General features: G+C 37.3%; 1 protein-coding gene and 1 pseudogene across 1 annotated transcript; both read right to left on the bottom strand.

The window, feature by feature from the left end:
* Positions 1-3291: 3291 nt before the first annotated feature.
* LOC148697707 (secreted RxLR effector protein 161 pseudogene) lies at positions 3292-3903 on the bottom strand (annotated as a pseudogene).
* Positions 3904-13445: 9542 nt separating this feature from the next.
* On the bottom strand, positions 13446-16054 carry LOC137714664 (putative indole-3-acetic acid-amido synthetase GH3.9). Its single transcript, XM_088690473.1, has 4 exons — positions 15730-16054; positions 15541-15642; positions 14442-15265; positions 13446-14181 (listed from the first exon to the last, which is right to left on the bottom strand). Exons 1-4 carry the CDS (start codon positions 16017-16019, stop codon positions 13607-13609), a joined length of 1791 nt encoding a protein of 596 aa, XP_088546599.1. The 5' UTR covers positions 16020-16054; the 3' UTR covers positions 13446-13606.
* Positions 16055-26382: the final 10328 nt, after the last annotated feature.

Raw genomic sequence — 26382 nt, 5'->3', positions numbered from 1 at the left:
GGTCTTGATTGATTATGTTTATTCAGCTCTCTTACTACACCGAATATAAGCTATTTTCTAAGGACCCTTTTTCTTATTAAAAATTAGAATTCGTCGCAGTAGAGCTTCAGCGGCCAATACTGTTCCCCGCCCTTGTTGGTTGGATACCTGTTTCAATAAAGCTTATCTATTTCGCTGTAGCCGTATGGCCAACCAGGTTCACAAAACAAAAGCATTAAGGGCGTGTTTACCAAACCGGAATGGAGGTGGAAGAAAGGGAATTGAATTCCTCTCCAAGTGATTCCGGCGTTTACCAAATTTTGGGAACGAAAAAATTAGTGAACTCCACCCAAAATCACTAATCGTATTCCTAATATCCCCGGAATTCAAACATTGACTTGAAGGTGGTAATTGAATTCCAAAAGAAAGCCAACATCAGAAATCAAACTTCTATACCGAAATTGCCCTGCCCCTCCCATCTGCCTCCCACGATTCAACCACCCAAAGCACACCCATCCCCACCCTTAACCACGCAGACCACCGCACCACCTCCCAGACTGCCAAGATCTATCACCAACCCACCCCAACAGTTCTACAAACAAACTCCGGACACCCCAGATCCAAATTCGGATGGGGAAAGAGAGATGCAGATGAGTATAGATAAAAGAAAAACCTTGTGACTTACCCACTGTGGATGGAATTTCGATTGCCGACGTTTTTACAAAGAGCATAATATAAAGCATTGAGCGGGTGGCAAATGGTTGAGAAATCCTAGATTGGCCGCAGGCAAGGAGTTCATGATTTACCGCCAAAAGGAGATCTTCAGGCCGATAGGAACCCCCAACAAGGTTAGGATGGGCAAGAGTAGGTGCTTGGGGATGATTGCAAAAACAATATGCGGATGCAGACGGGGAGAGTAGAGAGAGTTGTGGTGGAACCGTAAAGGTTCCCGAACCTTTTTCATTTTTTTTTTTTTTTTGAGTTTTTTACTTCGTTTCCTTGTTGAATTAGGTTTTTAGTCTTTAAGAAATAAAAAAATGTTCAAGTTTTATTAAAAATAAATATATGAGAATTGTTAAGATTTTAATAAAACTATATGTGTGTGTGTGTGTGTGTGAAATTTTATTAAAAAGTTATGAATTTTTCTATTATTAAGATTAAGGGTATTTTAGTAATCATATTAATTTTCATTCCAATTCAGGTAAACTGGTAACCAACTTATATCATTTCAACTCTGATTCTAGGACATTATAGTAAACAACTTTGACAAGAATTCGAGTTTGAATCCTCCCCATTCCAATTCTCTCTTAATTCAATTCTTCTTATTTTGATTACGGATTAGTAAACAAGCCATAAGACACCATATGCTTTAGTCTCATTTCATCCCCTCCTAGTTTCACTCGGGTATCGTTTGGTATGCAGACGGGACGGGACGGGACGGGACGGAACGGGATGGGACGGGACAGGACGGAACGGAACGGAGCAGGAGCAAAGATGCCCTCGGATGGAAACAAGGAGGAAGAAGAAGGAGACGGAGAGGTTATAGTTTTGTGTTCCACGGATATGGAACGAGTCGTTCCAGGGGGGTGAGGTGGAACGAAAATTCACCCAAAATTCGTCCCGTGGAACAGCTCGTTCCACCCGTTTTAGGCGCACCAAACGTGGGACGGAACGCCTTGTCCCACTCTATTTCGTCCTGTCCCACGTACCAAACGGTACCTCGTGGAACCACACTGTTAATAAATAAAAGGGTAATATGCTAAAAGAGATCACATATTATATCATATTAGGATATCATTTCATGTGACAAATGATGCACATAATCAATATCTAGTGAGATAACTTAATTAATTAACATAACATGTACATATTACTTCTTACATCAGCTGATACACTAACATAAAAGAGCTCTTTATTGAATCTATTCAAAATAAGTGTAGGACTCCTTGGAGGATTCGTGCTATTCTTGAGGACATTCACTGGCTAACCAACAACTTTACATCGATTTCATGTAACTACATCTACTGCAAGACAGATTTTTCAGTGTGACTGTCATACGGGATGGTATATCACGTGTCGCTATATAAATTGTGAGATATGTGTGTTAAAAAGTTAATAACTTGAAAAATAAAATTTCCCACCACTAACATAAAAACACGTGGTGTACCACCCATATTCCTGTCACAACTAAAAATTTCTCTCCTACTGCGAAGCCAAAGTTCTTGAAAATGTTGTTACTAGTGTAGGCCATAAAATTCAGGATATAAGATTATTTTGTTAAAAAGCTAGGCATGTTTTCATTTTTTTAATACAAGCGATATTTCTATTAATTATAAATTACTCTAAGAGGAGATAAGAGAGTTTGAACCCGTGAATTTCATTTTGATTTCATTCCACACCCAAGATGCAATGCTTTCATTTTTTTTAATGCAAGTGCACTTTTAATATGCAAGAAAGCCACCTTTTGAATTATTAGCGCTCCCATGCCTATAAGGTTAGCAGAACTGCATGGTTCATTCATTCGTACACAAACCGTTTTAGTAAACTCATACAATTGATTACATGAATTTAGCAGCAATGGCTACTAGTAAAACTACATCTTATTTCAGTGTTACCCTTGTTTTCCTTGTTGCATTGGATCTCCTCAGCTTTCAGGTCCTGGCTGCTTCAGTTTAACTTGAAGGGTTTTTGGCAAAAGTGCTCGCTATTTGTCTACCTCAACAAAAGAGCACTCAGGTTTTGAAATTCAATCAAACATACTCATATTCCTTGTGCTATTACTATATTTGCCCTTTGCAGAGATAATTCACCCTTTATACCAGTAAAAACTTCCACTACGTGAAAGACGATATAACGACCAAATTAATATCGACTCTATTAGTATCAACGACGCCATACCAATATATATTATCGATGTTATGTCGACATTATTAACACCAAATTAACATTATTGATGCCGCCATATCAACATTATCAAGCAGTGGTTATAGATTAGGAACAAGAGGTTCGTCTTGATTGGAGCAGTGGCTGTAAGATAAGAACCCTAATTGATGAACCTCTGAATTGCTAATTCAAATTTTGGATCCGCGGATGAGGGTTAATAGACTGATAAATGACGATGTGTTTAATTTGGAACCACACCAAATTAGACAAGATTGTATAGGCAGGAGGATGGTTGCAAATTGACAACTATAAGAATACAAGAACCTGATGATTTCGTTGTAAAGAATCAGAAGAGGAAGGAGAGAAAATCGAAGAATTTTAGAGAGGGAAACTGAGAAATACTCTTTGTATTGACTTTTCATTAACCTCTCAATTTAGCAGTACAAGTTGGTATTTATACGATTCTATTTGCGTACTCATTAAGTAATCTAACAGACTAACTATTACATCCCTTAATCCTTTGGCAAGAGTGGAGAGATTATCACAATAAATCACAGGAGCAGTGAGCAACGGAACCTGCAGATCACAAAGAAGTTGTCGAAGCCAGGCCAATTCCGCAGCAGTTATAGCAAGGGCTCGATACTCAGCCTCAGTAGAGGACCTAGACACAATATGTTGCTTTTTAGAAGCCCAAGAGATAGGACTAGAACCAAAATAAACCACATAGCCAGAGGTAGGCCTTCTGTCATTAGAATCACCTGCCCAATCTGCATCACTATAGGCTTGAAGATGTAACTTTCCAAGCTTGAAATGTATCCCAAAATCAATAGTACCCCTAAGATATCTCAAGATCCTTCTGACTGTAACAACATGAGACTCCATAGGGCTTTGCATAAATTGGCAGCATTGATTCACTGCAAAAGCAATGTCGGGCCGAGTAAAGGTCAGGTATTGCTCAGGACTATGATAAGGGTGGTCGTCTTCCTTGAGTAGCCGATGATAGGGAAGACAAGGTGTTGCACAAGACTTTGAATCCTGCATATCCACTTTCTCCAAAAGATCTTGAATGTACTTTGTTTGGGAAACAAATAAACCTGAAGGTTTATATGAAATTTGCAGTCCCAAGAAGTAATGTAACTGTCATAAATCCTTCATCTCAAACTCTTTAGTCAACTTCAAGATAACATCATCTATCAAAGAAGAATCACTAACTGTGATGATGATATCATCAACATATAAGAGCAGTATAACAATACCAAAAGATGAATGCTGCACAAAAAGAGAGAGATCTGTTAGGGAAGCTTTAAATCCAATTCCGGGCAAGAAACTTGTAAACTTGTCATTCCAGGCTCTTGGAGCCCATTTTAAACCATATAAGGACTTTTGAAGTTTACACACATAATGAGATGGATGCAGATCACTGATAAACCCAGGAGGTTGTGCCATGTAAACCTCCTCCTAAAGAATACCATGGAGAAATGCATTTTTGACATCTAATTGTCTCAATGGCCACTAAAACTGAGCTGCAAGTGCAAGAATAAGCCTAACAATTGTTGGCTTTACCACATGGTTGAAGGTTTCACTATAATCAATGCCCTCATCTTGACTATACCCCTTAGCAACCAATCGAGCTTTATGTCTAGCTATAGAGCCATCTGGGTTCTTTTTAATTCTATATACCCACTTGCAACCAACCAAATTCTTATCAGGAGGAAGAGGAACTACAGTCCAAGTATTTTGAGTAGAAAATGCATTAATCTCTTCTTTCATGGCAATCTGCCATTCCACAACTTTACATGCTGATTTAAAAAACTTTGGCTCAATGAGAGAGGGATCAATAGAAGTAACAGATGTGATAAAGGCCTTCTTCTTAGATATACCACTTTTAGATCGTGTTTGCATAGAATGCAAATTAACTGTAGGAACAGGAAGAACAACACACAGACTTTCAGATTGAAAATCTGGATCCACATGGATTAAGGACTGTGTAGTATCTGTAGAGACTAGCATGGGTGTGAGGCTTGGTACAGAGAAAGATTCTAAAGCACTAGTGGGAGAATTCAAAGAATCAGAGGCACTAATATGGTTCTGCAAAGAATCTGGGGGTTGAATGCAATAAGATGTTAGCATGGGAAGATGATGAAGATGGTGATTGTGCAACAATAATATTTTGTTCTGTAACTAATGCAAGTAGAATAGTGGGAGACACACTAGGTGATGAAGATGGACTAGACGAGACAGAACTAAGTTGTGCATATGAAAAACTTAGTTCATCAAATAGCATATGCCGAGAGACATACAATTTACCAGATAAAGGATTAAAACAAATATACCCTTTGTATTGCCCATCATAACCCAAAAATATGCATTGAACGGTTTTGGGTTGAAGTTTATTGGTATTATATGGTTTTAGAAAAGGAAAACAGGAACAACCAAAAACCTTTAAGTGGTACAAACTTGGTGATTGACCATATAAACATGTGTAAGGATACTTCATTAACAAATTTTGACAAGGCATTCTGTTGATAAGATAAACAAAGGTTGCATAAGCAGGAAATGAAAACTTAGAAGGTAATTTGGCAGTTTGTAAAAGGGTAAGTGCAGTTTCAACAATGTGCCTATGCTTTCTTTCAGCCTTTCAGCAAGGCCAATTTGTTCAGGGGTATGAGGGCATGATTTGTGATGTGTTATGCCTTTATCAAGTAAAAATTGCCTAAATTTGGTACTAGAGTACTCACCACCACCATCATTTTGAAAAACTTTGATGGAAACAGAAAATTGGGTAAAAATGAAATGATAAAACTGCACAAAAATGTTGAACACCTCACTTTTATTCATTAAAGGAAACATCTAGGTAAACCTGGTATATTCATCTACAAAGCTCACATAGAACTTGAAACCCTCAATGGATATAGCTAGAGATGGACCCCATACATCACTGTGGATAATATCCAAAGGTTGTAGAGTTTTATTAGCTGGATAAGGAAATGGCAGTTTAGTGAACTTGCCTTCTAGACAGCTTATACAAACAGACTTGGATACATCCAAAGAAAAGGGAATGTGAGACTGATTTAACATTGCAGAAACTACAACATTATAAGGGTGCCATAATCTTTGGTGCCACAAACTTGACTTGACTTGTTGACCAATGAAGCCATGTTGCTGTTTGGACAAGTGAGGTGTTTTAACTGCATGATGAAGTATGTGCTGAGGTATGTAAAAGGAAATGGGATACAAACCAACTCTACATAGTCCTTAGAGAAGCAGTCTCTATGTGATCTTGTCCTGAATCCAAAAACTGAATTCATCACATATAAAACAACACATGTTGTCCTTACATAACCTATATATAGATAAGAGATGCTGAGATAATTTGGGAACATGCAAGATCTTCCTTAATTGGAAAGCATATTGTGGAGCATGTAAAATGGAAGAGCCAATATTAGATATAGGCAAACCTGAACCACTAGCAGTAGTGATTGTATCAGTGCCAGTAAATGGAGCAGCATTAGTGAGTGAAGCAAGATTAGATGTCATATGAGATATAGCCCCTGTGCCAGCAACTCAATATTGTTCCTGAGGTGCAGATGGTTGATAAGCAGCATGCATTGCAGTTAAAGTAGAGGGTGGACTCCTTCCTTGATAAGAAAAATTGGCTCGATGATAGCACTGCATTGCAGAATGGCCAAACTTCCCACAGATTTGACATTGAACAGGAGATGAAGAAACAGTTGTGGATGAGTGTCTTTGATAACAGTCAACATCAATGTGACCTTTCTTATTACAGATTTGACAGATAGGAACTTCATAACCATGGTCAGGACAAGTGGAAATATGTGGCTGAGCTCGAGCAAGACCAAGAATACCAGCACCAGTATGAGAATTATTAGCAGGAAACCGAAAAGTGTTCCCAAATTGATTTCTGCCCCGAACTCTACCTCTATAATTGTTGCCCCTATATCCTCCAGTATTGTTGTTGTAACCACTTGAGTAACTAGACCTTCCATATTTATTAGCAGTATTGTTATTGTAACCACCATGATGAGTAGATGGCAAAAAGGTAGACTTCGCAGATGACCCTTCAACAAGCAACAGGGCCTTACCATTATCTTTGGCAATCATAGCAGTGACAAAAGATTCAGACAAATGAATAGCATCAACTATAGCCTCTTCTACAATCAATTGTGCTCGAAAGTCTTTTAGTGAAATAACATCTTCTCTTCCCCGGATTACAGTTCTAAAGGTGTTATACTCTACGGGTAATCCTTTAAGAGCCAAAATCACAATATCATCATCTTCAAACTTAACACCAGCGACTGACAAATGATCTCGTGCATATTTGATACTGTGCAGATATTGAGACACTGATTCTGATCCTTTTTAATATTCTAAAGCTCAGTTTTCAATTGGAATATACTGGTTTTAGTTATAGTAGAAACCCGATCTTTCAAGCTAGTCCACATTTCATGAGAGTTAGAACAATCAATAACACATGACATCGCAGTTTTAGAGAGTGTAGCAATGATTATTTGCATAAGTGCACGATCGTGCATCTTCCAGACTTGAAAAGCCTCAGTTTTCACACCTTCTTTATCAGAACTTTCATCAAATCTAACAGGACATCGATGTGTACCATCAACAAATCCAAGTATACCATGACTTTTAAGAAGAAGCCTCATTTGATAATGCCAAACAAGATAATTTGCATCATCAAGTTTTACCGTCACCTAGGTTGAAACAGTGGGAATTAGAGTAGTAATAGGAGATTGCACAATTCGTAATTGATCAACATTCACCATTTTTCCGAGATCTTTGAGAAATTTGGTCGAAGAATTGACAGAATTAGGGTTTCAAATTACACTTTCATGAAGAGAAGAAGAGAAGAATCACACTTCAGAGAGAGATAATAGCATAAGCAATCGAAGAATTCCAGAGAACAAGATCACAATGCACAAGTTTTAAATGCACAATTTCAGACTGGCAGATCGCAATTCAAAAGATCAAGAACAAGAATTGTGTACCAATTGAGAAGAATTCAGAGCGCGGAAGTAGCAGAAGCACATGATTGAAGATCGCCGGCTAGGATACCATGTAAGAATGCAAGAACCTGATGAATTCCTTATAAAGAATCAGAAGAGGAAGGAGAGAAAATCGAAGAATTTTAGAGAGGGAAACTGAGAAATACTCTTTGTATTGACTTTTCATTTACCTCGCAATTTAGCAGTACAAGTTGGTATTTATACAATTCTATTTGCTTACTCATTAAGTAATCTAACAGACTAACTATTACATACCTTAATCCTTTGACAAGTGTCATTATCTGAAGCTTCCTTTTGATCTTGAGTCTTTACACCTTTACAACAACACCTTTGCAAGTATTGTTAAGTATTTCCCGGTGACAACTCCTTTTAACCTTGGCTTTCAATATGCAATTGGAGAGAGTGAGCAAGAGCGGCATGAAGCGAGAGAGACATGAAGATGGGGGTTGCAGAGTGTGCGAGAAAGGCGGAACAAGGGGTGAATAAAACCTATCTAAAAAGGGGTCAAGTTTCCTACAACCCAATGCCAAAATGATTATGTTTGATTGAATATCAAAAACCTGAGTTTTTTTTAATTTAGCTAGGGAAATAGTGAGTACTTTTGCCAAAAACTCTAACTTGAACTTGGAATACTTGGACGGTGAGTTTTCTCATATGGTTTTGGCAAAGGCCTCGCTGCGATCGCCCCAAACTTTGTCCCAGGGAGGTCTGCATCCTGTTGGTGGTCGGAAGGCCAATCTCGATCCGCTTGTTGCTCGAACATCGGGGATTCGCTCATGAACAATTTGGTCATATCAGGTCCATCCATTATCATTTAACAATTGTTATTAGCATCTTAAAATGGTCATTATGCACTTGAGTAATGCTAGGAAACCACATTTTTAAACCATATTGATGTACCATCTCATGTGACAAGTGATTTATACAGTCATTATCGAATCAGATAGATTTGTTAATTAACATGACATATATATATCACTTACCATGTCAAATGGTAGACCAATGTGATCATAATTTTTTTTGAAGTTTTATGTAAAGAAAATGTATAACTTCGTGTACATAAGTTCCTATTTATTAATTTTTGACTAACAACCGTATATTATTGTATGTTTTAATTTCCAGAGTATCACTAAGGCGATATAAGGATTCACAAGGCCCCTTATAAACCTCAGCCGTGTGATTTTTGTTAGAATGTGAGTATGATAGTGGGAGTTAGAACCAGTCATAGTGTTTCAAATTGGTATGGAAATGTTTTGTTGAACAGTGTAAAATTGTCCTAATCAATTTGGGATGAACCTTTAATTAAATTCTGATACTTGACACTTATAGTTGGATTGGAATTGTGTGTCAATTTTCTACATGATTTTAGTAGGAAAATCACTATGATTGTTTCAACATAAATAGTGGTCAGTGTTTTCGTAAAACAACCGCTTATTATGGACTTAGACCTGTTGTAAGCCAATTATATTGTTTCTCAAGAGAGGTAAGTTTTGACTTCATCTTCATCGTTTGTTAAAGGTCAGATTTATTTCTTACAATTTTTCACTAATCGACCCTTGTGCTAACACAGTCAATTATCCCTCCATTTGACCCTTATGCTAATATACAGCCAATTATCTGTTAGCATCGCATGTACTCACTTATGATGACCTAGTGGGTTATGTTGCCACCACTCCAACCCTCACCACCCTGGATTCTCGCAGGGCACGTACCTGTGAACTAATCAATTAGAGAATTGTTATGCAGTTCTTTCTATACCCATCACACTTGGGGATGAGAATCGGACAGTCACTAACGTCCTGTCAGTAGATGTAAATTCGCTGGCCTATGCAAGGACGCCATGTGAGATCTTGAGGATTTTGTATGGGACTGGATATGAAAGATTGTATGGCGGCTTTTTCCCTAAGGAGCAAATGGCCAAGTTGCAAAGATCTGCCTTGTCATTGCTGGAGGATTCCGATAAGCAAAAGCACATTAAGTCTCTAATATAAGTTATGGATTTATTTGTGCTCAATAATACAAACGCTGATTTGTGTAGCTGCGTGCAATTGCAGGTTAGAAGTATCCTGCTAACTTACGCCTTATGCTTGATTAGAATTTAATAATCATATGTATGCCACCATGAATCTTAATTAAACTATTAATAAAATAAAAAAGGAAATATGGTCGATTTTGATTATCTTGCAACCTAACACAATAATATAGGGTTCATTTTGAAGTGCTCTTAAAATGACTGAAAATGCTTTTGGTGAAATTGATTTTGGATTTTAAAAGCACTTTAAGTGTTTTTCAGGATCCAATTAGATTTTTACTAAGGATTGATATCAATACCATTTTCATCAAAAATACAATCAGTCATTTTGAAAACACTTCCAAATGAGCCCTAATAGGCGACTTAAAAAATAGCAATACTGTTTGAATTATGCAGGTGGATAACGTAATCACACTTTGATGTTTCTCATAATTAGATGCCAAATCACATCCAAGTCCACTCCAATATCCATTGATGATTTATTGGTGATTATAAGCATATAATAGTGCGTATTTGCATTATCTGCTCGAGCATTTAATTAGTTGCTTTTGCCTTTTCTTTATCGTCTTTGGCCTGTAAAGATGCTTGAGAAGTGGGTATTTGACACCACTCTATGTGGCGAAGGGAAGAAAGAACTAAAACCATGTTTGTAAAAGAGAGAATAAGATATATGGTCCTTGCCTAAGGTGATCTTTCCCTTCCCATTTGTTTGTTACATGATCCATGTAAACATATATGGTTAATAATTGCGTTCCTAAGGTGGGAATGCCCATATTCTACCTCTTGCGAGTAATATATATTTACCTTATAAGTTTTATAATTAGAATAGCTCAATTTCTTAATTGTCATTTGAAGACCATCTCTACAAAAAATTATTTGAATTAGAGATTGTTTATGCATCCAAATATATAGAACCAATCGATGGTGTGAGTACCAAATAACATATTCATAATGAACTATTCATTTCTTTGATACATTCAGATGAGTAAACGATTTCCGACTTGAATGATTTTTTGTAGGAAGGATCGAACAATTGAAATGTTCCCACTATGAAATTTATAGGATGAATATATGTTATTCAAAAGAGGTGAAATATGTGCATATCCCCATGAGGGAATGCAAGTATTAGCCACATATATGGTCATTTTTCCTGTAAGAAAAATATCTGGCTCGTTTGTATTGAAAAGAGAAAGGATTGCCGCTTACAGTTTGACACGAATACGTAAACCTTTTTTTGTGTGATTTTTCTCGGTTATATTTTTTTTAGCTTAAATTTATAAGAATCTATTCTGAATTTTATGTATTATCCTTTGATTTCCTCCTACATGATTTCAACGTTTTTAAGGTACAGCTAGTGCATGGTGACTCGCTTTCTGTCTCTCTATAGTGGCGCACGTCCGTCTCGTGTAAAGTCCAAACTTTAGGGTAAAAGTAGTAAACAGCGAAATTGAGATCCTTCATGTTCCTTCAACCCTAATCGCCCAAGTCCAAAAGAGAGTTCCTTTTGCATGCGCATGCCTGTGCAGACCTGAACATGGTGTCAGATCGATATATCTACAGATTCTACACACACTTTATAACGATTGATTATCTCCATGACTACGCTCAAATTGCAAACGGACACAGCACCTGAAAATCTTGTGGAACTAGTTCAACCACATATATAATTTGAACATGCAACGTGCACAATTGTGGCATTATTGTGGACTGCGTCGTGTCTTAACCGATCGAGTGCCATATTATCCTGAGACCACATGACAAGCACAAATGCGTATTAGTTAGTACAGTTGTCGGAGACTTTTTTTGTGTACGTGATCCATCAATTGCTGCCTCTAGGTATCCAATATTGTTGTGGTCAAAGTTAGGGAATTATATAAGAGTAGCTTCTTAGAAGGATTCCGTTATATTCACCAATCTTCATTCTGTACATCAGAATCTAAACCGTTCATTCTCTTATCAACATCTAAAATCGTATATAGGAAAAATTATTCAATTTGGAGTAGTGGTGGAGCCAGGATTTTACGTAAGAAGGGGCCTCACATAATGTTAAAATAAAATAAATGGATCATACTTACAAGAGTATAATACATGCTTGGAGTTGTAAGATAATTAATTTTCTAAGGCGCTAAATGTTTTTTTCCACATTGAAATTAACTTCTAATATCAAGTCAATGAAAAATGTTAGGAGATTGGGTGCTGAAATGCCTCTATGAGTCTTCCCGGCCTCCAGAAGAGTTAGATAAACGTGGCTTACCACCAGTTATCCCTTTTAAAAAAAATAAAATAATGTTAGGAGACCGTTTTTCAACCTAATTTTGGAGACCATCACATCATATGAAAATATGGTTCAAGTAGTCTCTCTAGCATCACCCCATCTCAATATAGAAGGAGTTGAGAATTTTTGAACAAAAACTAAAAAGAATGGATTTGGAATTTGGAGAACAAATGTATGAACTTTTAAAAATTTGGTAAAAAGTTAAAAGAGAACAGAGAGATTTACAAACTTTAATATTGTTCTATGTTGGGATTGGGAGGGCAAAATATATGAAATTTCAAGAAGGGGGTGAGGAAGAGCTCAAAGTTTATTATTCTTCAGTTGGACAATGTGAGATATTTTTTTTATAAAACTAAACCAGACTTTTAAGTTTTAATTTTAAGAGATTGATTTTTTTATTAAATAAGATGTTAAGATGTTAAAGTTAGTTTTAGGATGACTGTTGTTGGAATTGAAAAGAAAAAGAGTCTTTTTGTTTTAACCATTGGTGAATAGAATTTAAGAGTTTTGTATAAGAAGTATAGTACTAAGTTTACCAAAAAAAAAGGTATAATACTAAGTTAATAATAATAATAATAATAGAGAAAAAGGCTGAAAGAGTGAGGGTAGGCCTAAGCCTATGTCGATCTTATAGCGCTTACTTCTGCCTTTGATTTAGAGATCGTTCAGCCCTTCATATGGACCAAATGAATGAATGGCTCACTATGAGAATGCTACTTGTTATCCGTCGATTGGTTTTACACAGATGGACATCAAGGTCATCATTCTCTTTGGTTTGCACGACCAAAAAATTATTCAAAGTATCTACAAGAAGATCAAAAAATACGATATTGTATCAAAACTTATGTGCAAAATAATATGAAAATATCCTCTAAACGATCTTCAAGTTGAATAAGTTTTTGTAGATATGATCTTTAGATGATGATAAAAAAAAAAAATAGGTCGGATTATTTCATATAGTGAAATATAAACACAAACATTATGCAATAATTTATGTTTTTTAGAAAAATTGGTTTCAACCCAAAACCATAAGCATATTTTATTATTAAACCATTTTTTTGGGAATTTTCAATTTATACCCATTGACCATTTTTTCACATCTGATGATGATGAGTCAGCCTATGTTTATATGTTTATTATTTCAATTAATCAATCTTTTCTTTTTACCTATTTTACCTTTATACACGTTTTTTCTGTGCCCATTACGGGATTTAATGTGAAAAAATGATGAATACAATGATCAAATTAAGGTGCATATTATATTGGCAGCAAATGCATATTTAAACTTATTGCACCAACAGCTTATAGGTGCAGAATCTTTGTTGGTTCAGTAGCAGGAAAATGAAGACTAACAAAAAGAGTCCTAAACTTGACTATGATCATTAACACACTCTGAGTCTAAGGGATCCACTTAGGATCTCTTGGACTAAAGAAACATGCCTTCACATTAGAATCAAGCAGCTTAAGCGCCTTATTCGACTTGATGCACCTCGGCGTTTTATATTGATTGATCGAACCCCCTTGGCTGATGAAATAGTCCATCAACGCGTCGAATGACCCAGGCTCCACCACCCGAATCTCAAGCGGCCCTACGGACTTGTCATATGCGCGGCACCGGCGATAGATGTAGTCGAGTTCCTCTTCCACAGCAATGCAGCATTCTTGCATCACCTTATCATCAAGTGGGGCTGTTGAGTCCACCATTGATCCATGGTATATAATTTCCCAATACATTACGTAGTGGCCGGGTAGACGTGACGTATCCGCGTGGCTAGTGTACTCCACAAGAAGAGCATCGAAGGGTTCTAACAACTTTTTAGCTACAGAAACGCTCTTGTGCAAGTCCTCCTCATTAGTTTTGTCAGTATCGATGCTGAGAACGACATTCCTCCTACAGATGAACCGAAATTGTGGTGCTTTATTGTGAAATCCAGTCACTTGGAGCACATCACCGACTCGATGACGATACAGTCCTGATTAATGGTTCATCAAACTCAAAAGAATTAACTACTTAGGTACTAAACAATCTTAGGGTATGTTTGTGAGGGCTTTTGTAAGAATCAGAAGTACTGGTTTTGTAACTCAAAAACTCTTTTAAATTGTTCTACTATAAGCATTCTTGGTTTCCCAAAAGCGTCTTTCGCCACTCTAAAAACACTCCTAAACGAGCACTATAATGAGGAGAAAAAGAAATAAATGAAGTAGTGCTGAAACAAAATTAATATAGGTTTACCAGCAAAGGTGGTAACCACCAGTTCATAATAGCAGCCAAGGCTCAGTTGCACCAAATCAACAAGCTTATCATTACGCACCTCCTCATCATCATCTATGTTCATGAGCCGAGTCCCATTCTCTCCCAACGGTATGAATTCGAAATAACCCATATTCGGCAAAAGGGTAAACGACACGTCAGCGGGGTCCGACAAGGGCTTCAAGTTAACGCCAAAGTAGCACTCTGAGGAAGCATACATGGTGCAAACCAAGGGAAGTTTTCCATCACTATAGTACTCTAGAGCTGGGATATATTGTGCCATAGACCCCGTGATAACAGCCTCAATGTACTTCGCTTTAGGCCAAAGCTGGCATAAAATTCCCTTCCATGATGGAAGGCTACAAATTTCATTGATCGCATCGGCTAGACTAGGGTTAGGGACAGAAATTAAGGGAGCCATTGATGACCGGCATTCTGGGTCTGTGATCAAAGGGTCTAATTGGCCGGTACGGATGTCATTGCAAAAGTTGATCCAATTTCGTTCTAGGAACGAAAGGGCTCGGAGAAAGGCGGATGCAAAGACGGCGCCAAGCCTCAGGACTTGGTGGCGGTGGACTATACCAGATAGGAGTTGGCAATACATGCTTTGGTTGCTGTCATTGCATAAAATTGTCTGGTCAGGGCTTGTGCAATTGTTGAAAGGATCAGGGCTACGGCACTTGAAGTGGCTGCTCTTGTAGTAGCTGGTAAGCACCGTTCGAGCTGGTAAGCCGCAAGGTGTTGACGTTTCTGCCTTCACAAAGTAGAGCAACATAGCCTTGCCCTCATCCAGTCCAGGGACATACCTGCAGTTAGAATATCAAACACGTATATAACTGTATATATATACTTTTGCATATCAAGATAGATACATATACATCCTACTGGTTCCGTAAACTGTTGTTGGCACTCCAAAAAGGTCCTTCTAGCCTTTTTTTGTTAATAGAAACACAAGAGAGATAATTCCCTTAGACAAGTTCATAGGGACTACATATTTTTGAAGTGCCGATAACAGTTCCTTATACTATAGTTACAAGCTTATGTCAATAAATTAATGGACAGAGTAGTTACGATATTTAACTGGTTCATAATTGGCATAATGAGATTATATAGAAAGGTTCTACGACCCAGATCTTCTGCGATCGATGGCATCATCTTGGGCTCTCTTCCTGAAGTTCCCGAACTGCAAATGCAATAAGCCAAGTGAGTAAAACAAATTGATAAAAAAAGAAATAGAAAAACAAGTAAACAAAGGAAAAGGCAGAGCTACCTGCACAATATTTCAGTTATGGGGTGGCCAGTAATGAGAGACGAGTCTTCACCATTAGTAATCCTTTTGATGTAAGGTTGAATGGCCTTGTAAGTAATGACAGGAACACATTGCTTAAAATCTGATACGTCTTTTGATCCCTTCATATACTTACTCAAATACTCGGTTTTCGAATTTCGTGTTAAGATCTCTTTCAAAATGTCCAACTGAACTCTACCAGCCTTGGCTGTGAGCCTCTCAATCTCCTTCAATGCCTCCTCGCCTTTGTACTCCAGTTTCTTCCCATCCATGTTTTTAGTTTACAGCTCTTCTTCTTGTTCAATATATAGTTTTAGAACCCAATAGGTCTATATATAATGGGTTTGCCTTTTAATTCTTTTGTGCATTTCCACATCACTGCAACCTGATTGGGAACAGTTGGTGCCGACGCCATCCATAATGTGGCCCCTACATATGATTTGTAGAAACTATAACAATTTGGCCCCTACATATCATGAGTGCAAACTGCGAACTATAACAATGAGCTATACGCATCAAAATTGTTCACTAAAAGTTTAGTTAAACATCTTTCAGATTTATTCTGGCCTCTACACCAATTACCACTAACAACTAGCAATTCTACATGGAATGCATGATATTTATATTAAACAATTTCATAGTTTTGTTTTTCACTACATGCATGATTTTCACGTCTAAAGATTCTTAATTGAAGAACATGACTAGTGCTCCTCAGAACGAACACACAACTATGATCAACTAGCGTTGATTAGTGTCCATCTTTAATTATAATAGGGAAGCTAGTTGAAATGAGGAAAATATAAATTCCAATTGCGTAAATGACCACTTTTTGGAATTTTATTGATATGTCGTCACTATTTAACTGATAATGTCATCAATATTTGATTAATATGTTATCGTTGTTAGATTTTGATTATTTCAACAATTGAAATTTGTAAAATCCTCATCTAAACCAATTTTCTTATGTTATATATGTTGTGATACACTATTGGTCGAGAAAGTTTTAAAGTACACGTACGCTAGATAAATTAAGGGGTCATTCTAACCACAATTATGTTACATAAAGACTAGGATGGTGTTCTACCACTGATATCAAAACTTGTTGTCCCTAACATTACAAGAATCAGAAAGTTGGGATATTTTTCTTGCTAATTGCACCATAACATGCATGATTGGAGATCATCTCCATTTTTGGAAATCGCAACGGGAGGGCAGATATGTAGGCATGTAAATTAAACTCGAAAATTGGTTGAAATGATCAATTTACAAATTCCAATTGTTGAAATGACCCTTTCCTCATTTGATCAAGTAATATATACATATATATATATATATATGAAATATTAAAGGCATTTCGATCAAATATTAAAAAGTGATAATTTCGACAACTGAGATTTGTGGATTCGATTAAGTAATATATACATATATATATATATATATGAAATATTAACGGCATTTCGATCAAATATTAAAAAGTGATAATTTCGACAACTGAGATTTGTGGATTCGATTATTTCAACAATCGAGATTTGTATATCGATCATTTCAGTCAAATTTCCTTTAAACTCCTCCATACTAATTGATGGTGATTAGAAGTATATATAATCATGTCTATACTTGTAACTTTGATAACAGGACAACGTGACATAGGTTTTCAAATGCTCATTGATTTTATTTCTCTGGTTCTACATCATGTATTATCCACATGCTAGATATATAGAGCTTTTTGCTCCTTTCCTGCATCAATTAAAGTCTCGAGTTTGAATTTCACACTTTAATTAAAGAACATGACTAGTGCTTCTTTCTTGTGTATATCTGGCTGTGTATATCTAGCATGTGGACAATACATGATGTAGAACATGACTAATGGACAATCCACATGCTAAATCACCAACTTTTTTTTAGTTTCTGTTCCCCTCTATCTCTCAGAACAGAATGTGACTTATAAAACACAAATAATAAAAAAAGCATTGCATTGAATTCTCACCAATAATCGCTCGAGTAATTTTTCAGGTGTCATGATCACACCTTCACTGTTTTACCAATGCAATCATGTAGTTATGAGCTCTTTTATCATCCTTGTCGTTCACCCATATTAAAACATAACTCGGCATCGCACTAAAAAATTTCTACCATCTTTGGTAGTTAACAAGCTGCACCTGCACTAGAAAGGCCACTCGAAAACAACAAAGCCAAGTTGGCCAAGTTGGAAGTTGCAGCAGGCATCAACAGGTCAGGTCATTCAAAACCCGACATTAAATTAAAGTTATTCCTAAGTATCACATTTAGGACTTTGGATTGGATTACAAGGAATTTCATGCTGCTTCTCTTTTATGATGGGATTTGATCGATAGGCCTTTTCTTTTCTTGTGACAAACAAACAATCTCAACCTTTCATTGAGTTGATCAAGATGCTTAAGCTTACTGCCGACAGCCCAGCAGAAAAAATAATGAAACATCTTTATCCAAAATGGACGTCCAATTAGCGGGTATCACAGCCAGAATTTTTTTTTACTGAGCGATATTCCGGGGGTTGTGGAATTCAAACTCGAGACTTCAGGTGAAGGGTGAATGCTCTTAATGAACCAAGCTACAAGCTCCTTACATCAAAGCTAGCATCTTTACGCACACAATAATTACCTTTTTTTTACTTTGCATGATACTTCTAGCAAGACATGGCTGTATATTGACATTGAAATCTTTTTTCCATAGCTGGCTAGGTTGTTGATGGTGTAGAAGAAAGTAAACTATACTGGACCTAGATTTTGATCAAAATTTCATGACCAGGGGGGAGTACTGGACCTCCACTGAAATCATGGTGGCCTCCAATATATCTGTTTTTGGGTTGGAAGTATTCTACGTATAATATTCAGCACACTCACCAAACTCAAAAATTATTAGTCCCATATGTACTCTTGGGTACATTGGTTTCGTGATATATATCCATCCAAATCCACTTCGGATATCCTTAGTTTTCGAACACAATCATGCCAGTGTGCAGAATCGTTTTTGTGATAACTGATCAGGTAACAAATTCGTCAGCTAGCTAGGCCAAACAGATCAAGAGCATGTGACTGTCTATCCTTAGTTTTCGAACACAATCTGACGAGATTTCTTTATTAGGGTTTTTTGTCTTTAGGGTTTTATAGGGTTTTCCTATTTTAATGACTGTATTAGGGTTTACGTCCCACAATCTTTCGTTTAAAAGTAATTAGCTCAAATACATTGATGAATTTGACATGAGAATCATTCTTATTTCTATCCTCACTCAATAGCACGGAACTTTCTGAACTAAGCAAATGATAAGACTGAGGTAACATATCGACCAGATTTCTTTTATTCTCAGGCGTTTTCTTTTGTCTATGGGGTTTTATTGTTTTCCGATTTAAAAGATTGAATTTACTGTCATGCAATCTCTCTTTTAAAAGTAATTAGCTGAAATAAAATTAAGGAATTTGATATAAGAATTTTATGTCTATCATATAACTGCATAACATGGGAACTTCCTGACTCACACAACTGATAAGATTGAGGTAACATGGGGATGGGTTCTTTATTAAATCATTTATAATTCAGAAAGACAACAGAAATGTTGAACTGGTATATAATCTTTGCGCAGCAGCAGAATATATGCCGATCGAAAGGGCATTGCATGGTCCCATCTGCAGGTTCTAAACATATATGCTCCACCAAAGCATCCACTTTCTCATGAAACCCTAGCAATTAGCAAGCCAGCCCTGCACTCAAGATCAAAACATTTATATGTGAAAGTGCTATTACAATTTACAGTAGGACAAAAAGGACCGACAAAAACATCTTTGCTCAAATTGTTTGTGAGTTAGTGGTTGAGCATTAATCTGCAGCTTTGGCAGCACAATTGGTGCAGCCCTTTAGGTAGTGACGGACAAAAGAAAAAGAGGTGTGCCAAATTAATGTAACGAGACTTTATAAACCAGCATTAATTTTGTGATGATTTTTACTTTTGAAAGGTGCGGACGCGGCGATAATGCGGTACTGTTTCCGCATCAGGCATATAATATATGGTCTATTTATTCATATATGTTGTAGCCTTATAGGTGGTGTGACTCACTAAATTGAACTCTCACTTTTCCTATATCAGAGAAAGCACTGTGGTTATATAATATGACAGACAGATCCAGCTGTTTCTGTTTCAACTTTCAACTTTAGCTTGTTGGGGGCTATGTTTTGGTGTCCATGGAATCCATTCCTTTTGTGTCTAGTCATGTGGAAGTGGTTATCTAACTTTGACTCCCTTTCATAACTAGATCGGGCATGGTATCAGAGCAGGTTTTCCGTTGCGGTTAAAGGTCATGGTTATGATTATAAATCCGTTTCAAAATCACATTGTTGAAGAGATTAGTTTCATCGATTGGAATTCTCCACCAATTTACGAAAAGTATGATAATGACGACAAGTATACTGCTGCTGCTAGGAGATAAATGCTTTGTGGATTGGGTTATCCGCAGAATATGAATACAATGGTGGAAAGATTTTATGTACAGCTTCATAAAAAGGTCAAAACATTGCATTTGCATAATGATTGCGTTTGGGAAGATTTCATTAGTTACAATCTAGAGAGGAAATTTTTTAAGAAAAGACTCGGCGAATTTGGTTGTGGTTCCTCAATATCCCTCCGACCCTACTCCTTACAAGAAACAAATTTGAAAATCTTATGTGCTTGATTTGAAGTCAATTTCTATTAACAAGGAACAAAGGTGCACTTGCTTAGGAATAGCGTGGAAGTGGAATGTACTTGAATGTTTTGTGGGTTTGAAAACTCTAACAATTCTGAAATTCTTTTGATGTGGCTGCTGTGGAAAGATTTGAAAGGTCATCCAAAAGATCGAGAAAAAAACAAGGAGACTCAAGGATGAGTTTTTGTTTTTGGATTTTTATTTTTTTTTTATTTTTATTTTTTTGAGAATAAGAGTATGATGTAGTTGACTACAATAAATATAGTATCTATATTAAATTTCATTGTTTGTGGCTTCTTATCTTTCAAAGCTATGTATTATTAGGTGTCTAGTAACTATAATCTTAGTATTAAGTATCCATCCTATTAATGTATTCTATATAATCTTAGTATTAAGTATCCATCCTATTAATGTATTGTACTTTAGGATTCCATATACATTTGTTTTACATAATTGAATGAGTTGTTTCTCCTCTCTAAATCAAGCATTTGATTTGATTATACGAATCAATCCATGACTAGTAACATCAAACAAATTCCGTTGCCCTTGATTGAATAAACTCCATATTATATATTCTCAGTCTCTTCAACACCCTTGGCTTGTCGTGCATCAGGTCATATTATTTTCACAATGCCTATGATAAAAAAGTGACCCCAAGTTCCAATTTATTTACTTTTCAAAATATCTAGAAAAAATTAATATTATTTTATATATATGGCAAATAAGTGCGCTTGATTATGCCACATAAGTAGACGTAACATAGTTTTTCATGAAAATAATGGGATATAACGAAACATTTTCGTTACTGTTCATTTGTAATGAAAATGACATTTTTACTCTAAAAAATCATTCATGATAATATTCAATTGCAACACATTTTTGTTCTTTTGCTCAAACTCAAAATTTTCAAACTTTTTTTCTTTCAGTTTTCCTATAAATTTATGCAAATTTCAGAAGTAAAGTGTGATAACAAACCTAATATATGTGATACAGAGAAAACAATGGAAAGGAAAAGTATCGAAGTGAGAGAACAAACTTAGAGAGAGAAAGAGGAGGAAATTTTCTGTTTTTCATTACTCTCCAACTGTAACCCACATGACTTATAAATACATCACAGATATAACTAACTCTAAAGTCCTCCAATACAATTGTTACACGTGTATATACTCTAACATTCCCCCTCAAGCTTATGCGAGGAACAACCAAGCATAAGATTGTTACAATGAGTACTAAACAAAGGCAAACACAACCCCTTGGTGAAGATATCAGCATGTTGTTCAGCAGAAGAAACAAACTGAAGTAAAATGGAACCTTGCTGAACACGTTCACGCACGAAATGACAGTCGATCTCTATATGTTTAGCTTTGGAATGTAGTACTGGATTTGTGGCCAAGGCCATGGCAGATATGTTGTCACAATTAAGAAGAGGAATGTCAGTACAAGGAAGGTGTAAATCCTTAAGCAACTGTTGTAACCAAACCACCTCTGCAGTTGTGGTAGCCATAGCGCGGTATTCAGCTTCTGTGGAAGATCTACTAACAGTATGTTTTTTCTTAGAACTCCAGGATATAGGATTACACCCCAGAAACACGACGAAACCTGTGGTCGATCGCCTGTCATTAGGATCCCCAGCCCAATCAGCATCAGTGTAGGCTTTAAGATCCAAAGTACCAGATTTAAAACATAAACCGAGAGTCATGGAACCTCTGAGATATCTCAAAATACGTTTGACAGCAATAAAATGGCTTTCTAGAGGTGAGTGCATGAACTGGCAGACCTGATTTACTGAATAAGCAATATCCGGTCGTGTAAATGTCAAATACTGAAGAGCCCCAACAATACTTCTATAAAGACCTGGATCGTGAAACACAGGACTACCATGTTTGAGTAATTTCTGATTGGGATGGCAAGGTGTAGTGCAAGGTTTGCTATCCATCATGTTGGTCTTACTGAGTAAATCAGAAATATACTTGGACTGATGCACAAGTAAGCCTTGAGGCTGATAGTCGATTTGAAGACCAAGGAAATAATGAAGTAGGCCCAAATCCTTCATTTCAAACTCATTTGTTAACTGATTAATCACATATTGAACCTGAATGTCACTATCACCACTGAGTATTATATCATCAACGTACAGTAATAACACAACAACATATTTCCCATCATGCTTCACATATAGAGAAGGATCAGCATAGGAGGGTTTGAAACCCAAGGTAAGAAGGAACCTGGTAAAACGATCATTCCAAGCTCGAGGGGCCTGTTTGAGGCCATAGAGAGATCTGTCCAGTTTGCACACAAACTCAGGGTGATCAGGATCAATGAAGCCTTGGGGCTGACACATATACACCTCCTCAGCAAGAAAACCATGCAGAAAGGCATTTTTGACATCAAGCTGCTTTAATTTCCACCCTTTTGTGGCAGCTAAAGATAACATGAGTCTCACTGTGGTGGGCTTGACCACAGGACTAAAGGTTTCGTAGTAATCAAGACATGCTGCTTGTGAAAAACCTTTGGCCACCAACCTGGCCTTGTATCGAGCAACTGTGCCATCAGGATTATGTTTGACCTTATAGATCCATTTACAACCAACCAAATTTTTATGAGGGGGAAGGGGAACCAACCGCCATGTTTTCTGCTTGACTAAAGCTGCCATTTCCTCGTCCATAGCATTCTGCCACTCAACAGACTTGGCAGCAACCGTGTACGATTGGGGTTCTTTGATCAGAGAAGACTGAACCTGAGCAAGAAGGACCTTTTTCTTGAAAATACCAGACTTGGATCTGGTTTGCATTGGGTGTGTATTAATCTGAGAAGCAGAAACATGTTGCAGATCCGGGACTTGGGAAACGGTGACATCAGGATGAATGTCGACATCAGGATGAACTGCAGATTGTGTGACTGACTGGGGAGTCGTGGCCACAGAGGTAGACCGTTGTGGAGGGACAAGATCACCATTTGTTGAAGAAGAGGACTGAGTAGCTGTATTTGGTCCAGTGAAATTGGGAATAGAAGGCGAAACCGGAATATGAGAAAAAAAATTGGGAAAAATGGAGGGATGATGAAAAAGGTTGGGGTGAGGAACCTGATACGGTGACACTGATGATGATGATGTTGAATGTGACATAGGGTTGCTAGGTAACAGAATTAATACACTAGGAAAAGTGTCCTCATCAAAGACAACATGCCTAGAAACAATAAGCTTGTGATCTCTGATATTATAACAAATATACCCTTTATAGTGAGCTGCATAACCAAGGAATATACACTGTGTGGTTTTTGGATCCAGCTTATTGTGTCTATAGGGTTTCAAAGTAGGATAACAAGCACACCCAAATACTTTTAAATGATCAAGTCGAGGAGGAGAATGATATAACACTTCAAAAGGGGACTGCATTTGTAAAACAGAAGTAGGCATTCGATTAATAAGATAAATGGCTGTGGCACAAGCATGAAACCAAAATTGTGAAGGAAGGGATGCTTGTTGAAGTAAGGTGAGTGCAGTCTCCACTATATGTCTATGTTTCCTCTCAACCAACCCATTTTGTGCAGGAGTATAAGGACAAGACATTTGATGCAAAATACCCTTGGTTTTGAGAAATTGTTGAAAAACAGACCCAATAAACTCTCCACCCCCATCACTTTGCAGCACTTTGATATTAACAGAAAAGAAATTTTGAATAAAGGCATGAAACTGAATAAAGATGTCACAAACTGCAGCTTTATTCATCATGGGAAAAATCCATGTATACCGTGTACATTCATCTATAAAAGACACATAGTATCGATGACCTTCTATAGACATGACAGGGGCAGGTCCCCACACATCAGTGTGAATGACTTCAAAGGGTACAGTAGATTTGGCTGCTAGTGAAGGAAATGGCAAGTTGGTAAACTTGCCTTGCAAGCAAGGGATACATGTTTGGGGTATGGAATTACAAGGAAAAGAAATAGCTGACTTACGAAGAGCTAATTGAACTACAGAGTTGGTTGGATGCCCCAATCGGCAATGCCACATAGAAGCATTCACTTTCTGTCCAAGATAAGCTGCAGGCTGTAAGTGTGGTTGTTTGAACAAAGGAAGGGGGTAAACAGCATTGTTACTCAGTCCTTGGTAGAGTACCTTGTTGGTGACCTTGTCCTGTATACACACAGAAAACTCATCAACAATGCATCGACAATTATTATCTTTGCATAACTGATACATAGAAAGTAAATGTTGAGATAACTGTGGGACATATAACACTTTATTAAGCTGAAGCATATTAGAATGAGTGGGAAGACAAGACTGTCCAATGTGAGATATGAATAAACCTTCACCATTAGCTCCAGTAACAGATTCATTGGATGGATATGGAGTAGCAGCTTGCAGGTTCGAAATATCAGAGGTCATATGATTGGTAGCCCCCGAGTCAAGCAACCAGAATTCTTGCTGTGGAACAGAAGGTAATGGGGTAGTCCTAGCAGCAAAAGCCACTGGAGATGATGCTTGGTGAGCCACAGAAGGATTAGAAATATAGTGTGGAGGCAGATGCTGAACTGCTAAACCAGGAGCCTGAAACTGTGACGAGTACACAGGAGGCTGAGACACAGACGTGGATGCATTAGAATTGCCCCTATCAAAGCATGTTGCTGCAGTGTGACCAACTCGATTACAGATTTGACAACCACGTTGAAAGCAATGAAGGGCAGAGTGACCCTTTTTATCACAAATCTGACAAAGAAGCATAGGATTATAAGGTGGCACAGATGACATTGGAGTGTTGAAGTTCTGAAAAGGAGGCTGAGACTGAGACTGAGGCCCTTGAAATCCAGAATGAAACTTCTTTCCCTTGCCTTTATTCTTGAAATTATTCCCCCTGAAATTGTTGTATGTACCAGAACCTGTTTGAGAGACAAAGGCATATGGTCCTGAAAAAGGTAACTGCTGAAACTGTGAGTACTGAGGTGGTTGACTCAGTTGTGGAGGAGAAAACATTTGAGCAAAATGAGACATCTGAACGCCGGGCACCATTTGAGGATCTGGAGGAAACTGCTGAACTCGTTGGACCATTTGAGGACCTGGAGGAAACTGACCTGAGGAGGACCTATTAGGAAAGTTATCAGAATAAGATGTGACACCAGAGGAACCTCCTACTTCATACATAGAACCAGAACCATGAGCATACATGGCAGTCATCAGTGGCTGTTTAAAACCTTCCTCAAGGGTTGCTTCTTCAGCCTTTAACTGAGATCGGAGCTCTCGCAAAGAGACTAGATTTTCTCGTCCTCTAATAACAGCCTTAATAGTATTATATTCAGTTGGTAAACCTCGAAGAGCAACAATCACAATGTCTTCATCAGAAATGACTACACCCACAGCAGCTAGCTGATCCCTGCAATCTTTGATCCTTTGAAGATAAAGATCAACAGATTCTGCCCCTTTCTTAATGTTCTGCAAATCAATTTACACAATGTTGGTTCTAGTCCTACTAGAGAACCTCTCCTTCAAATTCTCCCACATCTCCTTGGAACTTTGACACCCAATCACACAAGATAACGCAGCAGTAGACAAGGTTGCAGTGATAAGGGTCATTAATGCTTTGTCATGAATTTTCCAGACTTTAAACGCATCAGTGACAGAAGAAGTATCCACCACATTGCCATCAACAGTTTCAATGATATTATGTTTGGCAGGACATGGTATAGAATTATCAAGAAAGCCCATAATACCATTGCCCTCTAAAAGTAACTCAATTTGGAAGTTCCAGGTAACATAGTTAGCATCATCTAATTTTACTGTCACAGTATTACCAACACTAGGTATCAATGAAGATATAGGCGATTGAGTGAGCGCTAATTGAGCAGCAGTCACCATCTCGAAGAAATCAACAAAGCTTAACAAGCAACAACCAGCAACAATCCACAAGCAAACAACAGACAC

Source organism: Pyrus communis, chromosome 3, assembly GCF_041283825.1.
Source record: "Pyrus communis isolate YQ-2024b chromosome 3, ASM4128382v1, whole genome shotgun sequence".
Taxonomy (NCBI): domain Eukaryota; kingdom Viridiplantae; phylum Streptophyta; class Magnoliopsida; order Rosales; family Rosaceae; genus Pyrus; species Pyrus communis.
This window is presented reverse-complemented; position numbering and strand designations above follow the sequence as displayed.

Excerpts from the sequence above, each read along its gene's own strand:
- LOC137714664 (XM_088690473.1), bottom strand. The coding sequence starts at position 16,019 with ATGGATGGGAAGAAACTGGAGTACAAAGGCGAGGAGGCATTGAAGGAG. Across the intron at positions 15,643-15,729 it reads ATAACTGAAATATTGTGCAG|TTCGGGAACTTCAGGAAGAG; the intron begins GTAGCTCTGCCT and ends TTGCATTTGCAG. Across the intron at positions 15,266-15,540 it reads ATTATGCCAATTATGAACCA|GTATGTCCCTGGACTGGATG; the intron begins GTTAAATATCGT and ends TTCTAACTGCAG.